The 12453-nt window shown below is 35.0% G+C and overlaps 1 protein-coding gene across 5 annotated transcripts in view; it reads left to right on the forward strand.

Moving 5' to 3' along the window:
* UBE2W (ubiquitin conjugating enzyme E2 W) overlaps window positions 1–11962 on the forward strand; it is a 32160-nt gene extending 20198 nt beyond the window's left edge. For 2 of the 5 annotated variants that reach the window (XM_063392495.1, XM_063392504.1), the window contains exons 3-6: window positions 827–929; window positions 3383–3538; window positions 4700–4775; window positions 5490–8736. In XM_063392495.1, coding sequence (XP_063248565.1) covers window positions 827–929; window positions 3383–3538; window positions 4700–4775; window positions 5490–5662 — 508 coding nt within the window. In that variant the 3' untranslated portion in view covers window positions 5663–8736. The other 3 variants (XM_063392485.1, XM_063392514.1, XM_063392524.1) reach the window with 3 other exon arrangements.
* The last annotated feature ends 491 nt before the right edge of the window (window positions 11963–12453 follow it).

Genomic DNA, 12453 nt, shown 5'->3' on the forward strand with positions numbered 1-12453 from the left:
ACAGTAGAACTCTAAAATCATAGAAGTTAGACAGCAGAATGTTGCTGTATGTGTTGGAACAATATGGAAATCATCTGGTGTTAGCTGTTTTAAAAAACCACAGTGCAAACCTAACAATAAAACTCCCACATACGGCACCACCACCCTCTTCCCCAGCATCTCCACCGGTCAGCTACTTTAGTGTTATTATGGTGGAAGGACCAGAAGCAGAGAAAAATGAATACTGATATGTTGAGGTGTGATCTTCATTACAGATTCAAATTACCTTTGTTTTGTTTTGTTCTAATTTGCTGGGACCTTTTAATTTTTAGACTACTAACTTTTCCAGTTTGGGTTCCATTACCTGCAAGATACCATTTAATTTCTGAGTTTTTGACAGATGTAAGTACAAGATGAGCTTTGCCCTTTCCCCTTTGTTACAGATTTTAATAAACTGTATTGATGTTTTCCTTGACAGATAAGTAAAACAACAAAAAGAGAATGTGTACTAGTTTGTTTCCTTCCAAACCTTCTGAGTTTTCAAGCAGGTTTTTTTTTCAACTTTGTCATCTCACATAAACAGCCATTTCTTGGGAACTGATGGGTCTGTGTATAGTTCAGGTTACAATTACATTTATAATTTGCATCACTGTGTCAGTGCCTGTATGCGAAACACCAAGCTCGTTTCTTTCAAGTACAGGCTTGATGTATTGCTCACCTTTGTAATTGTTAGAAGTTAGACAGTCTGGCTGTGATTGATGTTTGATTTGATTAGTGCAGTGCTCCAGGAGTACAGGTATTGATTTGTCAGTCCACAATGCTAACAGCTTTTTCCCCTATTCTTTAGGTGGATTGTAGACATGGAAGGTGCTCCAGGAACGCTCTATGAAGGGGAAAAATTTCAGCTTTTATTTAAGTTTAGTAGTCGGTATCCTTTTGATTCTCCTCAGGTAACTGCTGCCTTCTTTCTCTCTTACTGCTACCTTCAGGTTACTGCTGTATGACGTGTGCTGAGTACTGTACTATCCACATAGCCTCATGTCAGGTTCACTTAATCAATTTTTATTAAACACATTGTGCAAATGCCTTTTCCTTACAAATGATTCTGCAGTGAAGTATAGGGCTCTGTTGTCTGCTTGGGCAGATGAAAATAGTGTGAACTGGAGGCTTCTTAGATGTTGATACTCATGTCATGAAATACACGGTAAAGTAGGAAGATCCCCTTTACTGTGATGTAGGAGCCAAGTAAATAATAAACTGCTGCTTCGTCCCTTCTTACTTTCAACATATTTTTTCTGGTTGATTTTTAAGACTCTTGCATCTTCTCTGCTGCCACTGTTAATACAGCTGAAGAAATACTGTGCTTCTGATAGGGATTCTCATAGATACATGGCGTGAGAGACCTGCAAATAGTGTTATAGCTGAGGTATGTGGTACTGTGTTGCTTTCAAGACAACCTAGGGAACTGAAGGGACAGCATAACTTAGAGACTGCAGAATGTGCTCTGTGCATCCATTCCTCCACTACCTGAGAGAAGCATTTAAAATATGGCTGAGAAGAGTAGTGGTCAGCTGTCACCCCTCTTTTCTGAAAAAGGAGGGAGAATAGCAAGAGTGCCTTAGCTCTTGTCCTGTCTGTTTCTGCTCAGAGTTCTAGAAATGATCTCTGCAACTTCTCTTGTTGATGCTAAAACTGAAGCATGGAGCTGTGAGAAACACTTAAGCCATAAAAATTAACATCTTTTTAGGTTCTGTGATAAACACTAGAATGCTGACTTTGAGTCTTTACAGAACAAGCTGGCCACCAGAACTGGTACTTCTGCACCTCATCAGGTTTGCAAGGTACTACTTAGAGGTGATCCACAAGAGAGTGGCCAGTTTAATTTGATTCCAGGCTGTTCATCTTCATTACCCAACCTGTGTGTGTGGCTCTGTGCAATTTATTATTAAGCAGCAAATTAGATCTGTATATCTACACCGCATTTTATCACAGAAAACAATTGAAAATTTAAGTACTGGATACTGGATTGGTTTAGATGACTAGAACTTCAGTTTTTCAAACATTGCTGTGCAGTAGGGTCATAATTACCTCTCCTGCAAATCTAGTTACTGTGAATTGACAGTTTTCACTTGTGCTACTTCAATCACTTTGATGTTTTCTGCCTTTAAATGTATGTTCTCTGTCATAGACTGCATGCTTTCACTTACCTAGTCTGCCTAGTTCAGGTTGTCATGTAAAAGTAGGATATTAGCTACAAATGAAATACATTACAGGATTATGAAGGTAAGCCCTTCAATGCTTAAGAAATACCAGTTTAAAGGCCTATGAAAAATCATTCTGCATCTAGTTTCTCGTATGCCTTAGAAACCTATCTGCCATTTTGCAGATAAATTAAGCTCTCTAATTTCAGTCTTCTGTATGATGAAGGTGTTGCTTCTTGTTACAGTGAGGAGGTGGGTGTGTTGTGATCATGTTTGCATATTTCCATGCATACCTATATAGCTTAAAAACACTTAAGAAACTGCTAGATGTTATAGTTATGAGTGGTTGAGATTTATGCTTTTATTGCATAAGAGGAGTTGGAAAAGGAATTCAGGAGTAAAATACTGATATGAAGATTTCATTTTTACTCTCTTTCCATTGGTCCTGAACCAATGAGTTTGACAAAAACTTGATAAAAGAGCAGTGGTTGTCAATGTTGCTTTTCTAGCCTTTTTTTGTCTCTGATAGTATCTTTTAATATAAGAGAGGAGTTCAGGTTCTAAATGCTTTTCTTCCGTATTCTCCATGTCAAATAAAATTTTTTGAATTTGAAGTAATGTTTTAAAAATGTTTCCTATTTGGTAACATGCTTTGGTTTCACAATCTTTATTTATAGTCAATAAGACTGATGAATTTTAATTTTATTCTTCGTGTTGGAACCTGGATGAGTTATCCAGAACTTTATTTCTTTTATGTCCAGGTTTATAGAAATATTAATTTGTGAATCTTGTTGTGCTTGGTATATAACATTGTGGCTTATCAAATCATGAAAATCCAATGTTTTGGCTAGACAGCTGTATTCCTTAGGACATGGAAGACTGAGGCTGCAAGATTTTGCACTGTCTTTACATTGTTACCTTTGCATTTTTCTATGCTGTATAAATATTAATAGAAAATCCCCTATATTTAACCTCTTCTTTAACTCCATCTTCGCTAAGTATTTAGGCTTCCATTGATTGTTTTATGTTTCACATAGTAGTTTCCAAAATTGAATTAACCCAGCAAGGTAAAGTGTGTTATTTAGTGTAAGTAAAAATGGCAGACCTGCTTCTTAAATAAGATTATATTGTTTTCCCCAAACCAATACAGTTTTATTTAAAAGTGGGACTATAAATTAGTTGTTTTTGTTCTTTTTTTTTAGGTCATGTTTACTGGAGACAATATCCCTGTTCATCCTCATGTTTATAGCAATGGTCATATCTGTTTATCCATTCTAACGGAAGACTGGTCTCCAGCCCTCTCAGTGCAATCTGTTTGTCTTAGCATTATTAGCATGCTTTCCAGCTGCAAAGAAAAGGTATGGGCTTTTTTAGCACTGTTGAAGTAGAATGAATAAAAGTTAGGAATTTTCTACTTTACAAAGTAAAATTTTCATTTCTCAAATTCTAAAATAGCCAAAACTACTGTATCTACATTTCTACCACTGAGAAAATACTAAGCTAGAACTGCAAAATAAACAGTGCAGTAAGTACTTTGCCACTGTTTTCATGGTAACCTGCTTATATATCATAACTGGAAAAGAGTAGTGGATGGAACCCTTCCAGTTGTACTGACTGTGAAGTTCAATCATGCTTCAGGACAATCCTTTGTAAAATTATCCTTCCTCCAAAGGCAGTACAGAAAGACTAGTGAAATGTCTTTAGTGCAGATACTTCTAACTTTGCATCTGTACTATTTCAATGAGCTTGACAATTTTCATTTCATAGGGAATTTTCATTTTTCATAGGGAACTAAACGGTGCTAAGCTGCTTTTTTGGCACTAATACCTTAGACCTTTTTGTAAAGAGATTGCCCTTTCACTTTTGACCATTTCTTTCGCAGAGGGCTGTCTGTGGAAGTTAGATGTGGTCTGAGCTTGTCCCTATGTGCTATCCAAACGTGCCTATTTATTTTGCATCTCAATCAGTCCTAGTCATGTATGTAGTCAAAAAAACACCCCAAAATGGCTTTGTATTGTAGTGTATCCCATGAGCTTTGTAAATGATAGCACTTATGAAGAAAACTGAAGAATATGTAACAATGATCAGATACTTAAATTCATTTTTCACCCACTCTAAGCTGAGCCTTAGAATGGGAATTGGATGTAATGCATCAGAATTAGATTCCAAATTGCAAAGAAATTTAATTTTGGGGGGTTTTTTGAACAACAGCTATTTCTTGTGAGTTAGTTTCTTTTGTTTGTTTGTTTGTTGGTTTTTTCTTTTTTCATTTCTTTTCTCCCCCTATTTATCACCAAACTGTTTGATATTTTTTACTGTTTTATTTTCTTGGATTATCTCAAGTAAGAATTTGTTACCTGGATCTTTAAGAGATTTTTCTTGACCAAAAAGGTCTAGTCCATCCTGTTACCTCGTTTTTGCTGCCTTCACATGGTAATCTTTCATAAGCTCATTAAATAGCTCATGTATTACAATATGAGGATTGTTTGATTATTTGTAGGTCTTTTCTTCTGTTGCAGAGGCGACCTCCAGATAACTCATTTTATGTAAGAACATGTAACAAGAATCCAAAGAAAACAAAATGGTGGTATCATGGTGAGTATCTAACTAGGACCAGAGACATTTAACTTCTTTTCAGGCTGAAAGTAATTAAATTGTAGGAAAGTAGGATAAATGTGTTCAAAGCATTAAACTATTTTTTTTAATTCAGTGAGTTATTTAAATCCTGTTTCTGAGATACTCTGCTGTGATTTTTTTTTCTATATCACATTTGAATAATTTTTGGGGGAAATTTAAACATGTTTTAAATTGTAGGATTGACTTTAAATGAAAATTCTTGTAAAGTGTATCAGTCCATGACAAGTTTAAAGTTTGGGATTGGAGAAAGTCCATGATGAAACTAAGTTCTGCTCTAAACCGTTGTTGTTGTTGTTATTAACACTTTGAAAACTTCTACGTTGATGAAAAGATACCTATATATTTGTAAACAGCTATGTGTTTTGATAGATTTCCACTCTTAATCAGAATTTCCAGTATGGGACAGTTGACTGACTTCAAAGGCTCCTAAAAACTAATCCTCAATAATAATTTAGTGATAAGATTCTCCATGGACACGATAAAGAAGGAAAAAAAACCACATTAAAACTGCTAGTGTCTGTAGTGCTAGTGTTACGTTGGTTTTTTGTTTTTTTGGTTTTTTTTCTTGGTTTGGTTTTGGTTTGGGGTTTGCTTTGCTTTTGTGCTTTTTTCTTTCTTTCCATATGTTCTGTGTTTTGCTTTATACTGTGTGGTTTCTTTCTTTTGCCTCAGCATTTGTCATCCTCCACCCAGAGCTGCAGTTGGCTGTATGTGCTTGTCTTATCCACTCCATTGGTGAGGAAAGAGAGAAGAAGAGGGTAGAGATGGGCCATGCTTTGTTTCTCTCCTCTCTTACTAGCAATGCTTTCCTTGCTTTCCCTAGGAAAATTCTGTACAAACGGTAGTTACTGGAAGCACAAGTACTTTGGGAAGGGATATGTCAGAGCAGGTAATACTCTATGCTTGTGCAGAACAGTTGATTCCATCACTGCCTCTTGCTAAAGGTTCCTCCATAAGACATCCTTTACTTTCATGGCCTCCCCACTCCAGGATATATTCTGTCCCTGAAGTGAAATTAGAACAAGTATTTTGAGGCAGTGAGAGTTATGACTGGAGAGGCAAATTCCAAAGTCTTCACCCCTAAAATTCTTAAGATTCTTGGAAGCCCATGGATGATCTAACAAGAAAAACTTGATAGTTTCATAATACTTGCTGAGACCCATGGGGTTTTGACATATGGTAATACAACAGAATGAAAAACTCTGTTTCTCATAATACAGTAATAGTAACTCCAAAACAAGATGGCTTCAGGTACAGTAAGAGAAGCGCTATATGTCATGAGATTATGGTATATCTAACAAACTTGGGACTATCACGTGGTTGTTTTTAAAGTTGACTCCAAGAATAATAATCATATTGCACACAAGGATAGATTTTTCATGCTCACTATATTATTCAGCAGTCACTTTCTTTTCTCTCTCTGTTTTCACACTCTTGTAATGTGTTTGGTGCTTCTCCATTTCTGGTTTTGGTTTCTCTTAAATGACAGTTTTGGGAGAGATTTTGTTAACTTTCTATTTTCACTTTCTTTTAAAGAGAAACAGGTAAAATTCAATTTATTTGCTTTATCTTGTGATTAAAATATGTTCTGTCTACTGTTAATTTGTACTAGTCTCATTTTGATTTAGAACAGAAGTCTATAAAAGGAGAACAGTCTGCAGATATTACTTTTATTTCTTAATCATGAAGTTGAATTTGTGTTAAGCAAAACAAACTTAGTGTGAAAAGAAGTCTGAGTTACTGATTCTGAAGGTCGCTATATTATTGTGGTTCAAACCCATGGCTTACAGTTCATTGAATGGGTATTTTAGTTACTATGAAGTAACTAGGCAGTGTTTTTTTCTGGAAGTCAGAAAACCTTACCCCTTCTCAAATTCAGAGCAACCTAAAAACCAACCTGAGGCAAGAGAAAGAAAGTCAGTTAATTTAAATAACTCATACTGTCTTGATTAAAAATTCTTTGGGCTCCCTACCACCATAAATTCTTACATGAAGAAATAAAATTTTCCTGATGTCCACTGGACAAAAATTTCATAAATGTAAGAGTGTTTTCTGTTCCAGTTTTGTGCGTGTGTCAGTTGCATCTTTTCTCAGTTAATTTTATTTCTCCTATGTGGACATAGAGCAAGTTTGCCAAGGCATGATCTTTTAATTGTCTATTTTCTAAACAGGTTTAAAGAAATGGTATGTTATAGTAAAATTGGAAGTGTTAAAAGATGCTTCTGTTATGTTTATTTTCTGCTGATGCTTCAACTAAAGTGTCCTGTATCTAATCTAGTGGTTGAAATACATTTGGTTGGATAAGTGAGGGAAGAAAAAACAATCCCAGGAAACTCAGGAAAGAAAACCATCTGTCCAAGGGTAACTGCTGTGAGAAATTAAATGGCAGTGCTAATACAACAACCTGTGGAGAGAGAAGCAGAGTGGTTCTGCCACTTCTGCTGTCAGCTGCCCATTGGACTGGTTTAGCTTTAATGTGACATTTTAGCTCTATGTTTTGAAGAGATACGAAGAAGTCTGTCACATGTATTAATACATGCATTTGAAGGAAAATAGGTTTTTTTCAGTATGTCTGGAGTTCATTTACCTGAGAGTAAAATAGGCCATTGTTAGGAGCTGATGTAAAGCAAACCCAGATGAGCACAAAGTGATGAAGTGGCACTGTGAGATGTATTCTGACATGTAAATATGTGTCTACATTCAACTTAATACAGAGCTTTTAATCTGTTGTATCATCACTGCCCCAACGCAGCAGCTTATTCCACGAGCATAGCATGGAGCTTTGTTTGCTACATAATGATGTCCTCACAAGCCCTGTTTTAAAGTTCCTGATCATTGAAAATATTTCTAGATTGTCTGCCCTACCCAATGTCTGTTTCAACTGTACATTGAGTTTCCTGCTGAATTTCAATCTGGGAGTTGCTCATGTTGTGTTAAAGGCAGAGGAGGATCCTCCAGATAAGGTTTACCTGGGTATCCAGACTGAAATTGGTTTCATAAAGCTGTTGAATTCCTTTGTTGTTCTCAGGAGGGAGATTTTTTTTGGGTGGAGGGGGAGGGGGGCAGGCAGCGAGGAGGGGACAGGGAGGAAGGGAAAGGCAATGATGTTTGTTTTCAACCAGCACTTCCTTGCTGCTTTTGGGTTTGGAGGTTGGTTTGGTTTTGTTTTTTTCTTAAGTGGAAAGTGTTTTCTCTGATATTTAGTGTAAAATTTTAGTATGCCATTTAAATATCCCTTCTCTCTCTCTTTTGCATACTTGTCTGTTTTTTTACATGTACAGTAGCCTACTAAAAAATTTAAAAAAAAATTACAAGTAATAGCTTTGATATAATATTTTCCCGTGAGAATGTAGAATGTTTATGAGGCTACATTTTTTAGGTGTGGGAGGTTAACAAGTAAGTCCTTTAAAAATAAGTAGGCAGACAGTAAGCTTGCTTTCTGTTAACAACTCAATGTTTATTGTTAGCAGATGCAGATATATACTGCAGGTTGATGTGTGAAGGAGAATGTTTAAAAGGGAGAGTATTAATATGGAGCATAATGCAGAAAAGATAGGCATAGAGCATGCATTTTTATAGTATGTTTTGTCTAATCAAAGTATCTAAATTTTAGTATATGTATTTTACTTTCAGGTTTAAGATTTTAGGATTGTAGTAGTAACCTATTCTTTTTGCATAAATCAGCTATTGTTTTGTGTTGAGTCTTGATAAATAATATTAATATATGTATATATATATGTGTATATATATTTATACATATAAATGTATAAGGGGTTGAGAATGCATCAGAAGCAGCTCACTCTGCCAGGTCTTATCTTTATATATTCCTTATAAAAGGATGTCTTAATTCGATAACTGTTGTGGATCTGCTGTACTTCAAGGGTGCAAAATGTTAAGTATGTTTGATTTTTCATTTTCCTGGCAGGTGGTTTTCTAAGTATCAAGCATGGAAATGACTGTCAGCGGAGTTATAAAATGACGTTTTAATGGAGTATTTGCTAATATTGATATCTTTGGAGGTGTATGTGCATTTTGGAAGTTTCATTTTTGATACTCTTTTCTCCCTGAGTCATTATTGAAGAAAATGACTCACTCAATCAGGGTATTTCCTCTGCATGTTACTACTATGTTACTATACTAGAATTGTTTCTGCCTATCACACCTTGCTAATTTGGAATTAGAATGTTTATATGTTTTCCATAAATGCTCTTCTTTTATTTTAAAGATGACACATGTTGATGCCACCATTTTGTGATCCTCGTAGCAGAAGATAGTCCTACTGAGAAAATGAGCACTTTGATCATTCAGTCTTTGAACTTTAACCTTTGACTGGAAGTGACCTATAGGCAATGAAGACTACTTCCTTTGACTGCATTTTTACTAGTGTGCATTCTGGGCGCATGTTGATCGCTGGTTCAGTCCATGCAACTGACATGCTTTTATTAGTCATACAGTATTAATGCAGGTGTCCAGAAATGTCAGAATAATTCCATTATTTTTATTTTTAGCTTTTGGAAGAATTCCAGGTCTTCATATATTGTGCAATAACACTGAGCTCCTTGGCGGTTTTGGTGCATCCATTGCCGGCAATGGACATTGTACCAGGGAAAGGTTTTGCTCCTGCCACAAAACAGATTTACGCATGACAGAGCTTACGAAAGTTTTGGATATATTTGGATTATAAGCAAGGGATTTACAATTACCTTAAATCCAGCCCATTCTTTTATATTTGGATTCTATGCACTGTGACCACAAAACTAGCAGCTTAAGTTAACATGCCTAGCTGAAGGACTATAATAAGATCATTACGTATTTATTAAATTGTTTATCTGCTGTCAAATTGTTTTGACATGGGCGGTTTTTCAAGAGTCATTGGCAGAGAGGTACAATGTTATCCCTATGGTGAAATAAAACTACTTTTTGTATATAGTTATTCATATCTCTGAAGCAAAGGTATGAGTAATTTAGGGTATGAGTGATTTAAACATGAATTTATTTTGGAGATAAAGGATGGCAGTGATATAACTGAAGTTACTGCAGTCCATAATTGGGCTTGTAATTTGTACTTTAGAGCTTTTTCCAAATAGATTGCACACTGTTATTTCCTGCTAGCCATCAGCATGAGCCCTACTGCCTACACCAATATTTCATTTATTTATGTGTTGGAAAGCAATCCATATAACATTTTTTGTTTGCATTCACTGTTTCTTTTGTGTTGTATGTCATGTTTGAATGTTACAAAACAATATTTTGATTGAAAAGCTTTGTCAGAAGATATTTTCATGTAAATTATTTCTTTATCTTGTAAGCATCATCTTGTCTTTTAATCCTGTATTATAAAAAGAAAAAAAAATACATTTTTGACAGAGGCTTAAAGTTTTCACAAAAAAGTGTGGACCTTCTTATTTAAGTTTAGACTAAAGTATATTTTCTTAACTTGCTTGTCCCACGTAGCCATGCCAATTTTTCCAGGCTTTTCTTCACCAAAAAAGGGGGAAAAGCCTAAAAAGTCAGACATTTTTCTGTGGAGCAACATTTATTGAAATGACAGTTGTTCTCAGCACTCTGTAATATTTTGATACTGCAATTAGGTTGTCTTTTTAGGAAGCACTTTTATAAACTAAATACCTTTACACATATGCAAAATTTCTATGATTTTTTTTTTACTGTTGCCTTACTGTTGCACTCAAAAAAAAAAAAGAAAAAAAGAAAAAAACTCAAGCAATTAATGCATGAATGTCTAAATCAAGTAATAGTTTGATGTAAAAACATAAGCAAAAAAAAAATCCCTAAACCAAATCCACAATGAATAGCTACAATAAAAACAGAAAATTGGCTGAAAAGACTGATTTTTTTTTTTTAATCTGCTGTATGATAACTGATGTTTTATAGCCTTGTACATACTTCTCTGTTACCTATTGTTTAAAACACTTTAAAAAAAGTATAGATGCTTAACTCAGGGTGGATAGAGTTTAGATGGATTTGCTTCAGAGAAGTATTTTGTACAACATCAGAACTGTAGATACTGGCAGTGGAGTGAGGCTACAATATACTTCAGGAACTGCTTTTTTTTTCCTACTGTACTGAAAATATTTCTTGGCCTTTAAAACTCAATGGTAAAATCTAGCTTTGGTTATAAATGTAATGTGTATATATATTTTCACAATGAGCCTTGGAAACATAGAATTAATTTTCTTTTCAGAGCCAAAAAAAAAGTCATTTTAAACAAAAGAAATACTTACACTTTAAACTTTTTGTTTAGCCAAATTTTAATGTTGTGAGATCATCAAACTGGTTATTTTTGGAAATGGTTCATATGAAAGAGCAGTAATCTGATACTTAATCTGTATAGTCTTGTTCACTGCTCTGTATTAATTGAAACAATTGAGAAATTAATGTATGAATGGTTCTCATAATGGATCCTGTCAAAATAGTCCACAGGAAAGAGACCTTAATGTGACCAGGTAATGTCTGAAGAAATGGCTTAAGTACATCTCAGATTCTGTTATCTTTTCATATAGTGGCTTGGGAAACTACAATACATGGTTTCAGGGAAGCTTTATGACATACCATATGTATTTTGTTGAAGATGGGTTTTGTAGTGCAAAGCATTATACGTTTTATTGACCTGTGCTATCACATGGACTATAGTGAAGTTAAATAACCAAATTTATGCTGCTCTTTAATAACCTCCTACCCCCTATAATATATTTAGATCAAGAAAATGCAAGGTAGATTAGAAGAGAATGTACCTCAGGTCTTACAGTTTACAGTAGAAATGCCTCATTGGTTCTCGTGTAGATCTGTGGGTAAGTTCACCTATACAAGGAGGGCTAAGACAGAGCTTGTATACCACTCAAGCCCTCAAAATAATGCAACTATTCTGACAATGCTATGATGTCCTGAAAAAGGGCTTGAATTAGATGGAGGTGGTGCCATCCTTTCCCAAGGGTGACCCTGTGTATGTAACTTTCTTTCACTTGGAATTTCTCACATGGAATGGTTACAGAATTGGCTTGAAACTATCTTGCTTTTATTTTGTGTCAATATTCATGTTGTTAAAGACTTTGTTTTGTGTTTAGTGTCTTTATACTATAACACAATAAATTCTTGTTTTAAAATAGATTACTACCCTCGAATGGAAATATGTGTGGACCTTTTCATGGTGGAGTGCAGAATCACAGTTCCTTACATTCAGCCACTCTTAAGACAAAGCTGCCAGTAATTCTAAAATGTTGTGATGCGTATCAGAGGAGGGATTTGCATAATAGGAAGGTGTTTACTCATTCTCCAGAGGGTACCTGTTGTAACAGCTGAAAGAATTAATTAAAAAAATCACTAGGATGTAATGCTTTCATTTCTCACAGATGAGCAAATAGTTCTTTATCATGTTTTTTTTTTTACCATTTGACAAGCACTTAAAACACTTCATGAGAAATTTCAGATGCAGGATTCTTTTTTGCCTGCAGTGGTGGGAAGAGAGTTTCTATTATTTTGTCAGCATCTATCAGGACTATTTAATCAAATCTCTGCCTCTTACCAATAATTGCTTTCAGTTTTGTAGAATTTTTTTTCAAGAGATGATGTCTTCTGCTTTGTAAAAGGCAAGGCACTGCATACCTAAAACATGTATTTT

This window comes from Prinia subflava, chromosome 1 (assembly GCF_021018805.1).
Source record: "Prinia subflava isolate CZ2003 ecotype Zambia chromosome 1, Cam_Psub_1.2, whole genome shotgun sequence".
NCBI lineage: Eukaryota > Metazoa > Chordata > Aves > Passeriformes > Cisticolidae > Prinia > Prinia subflava.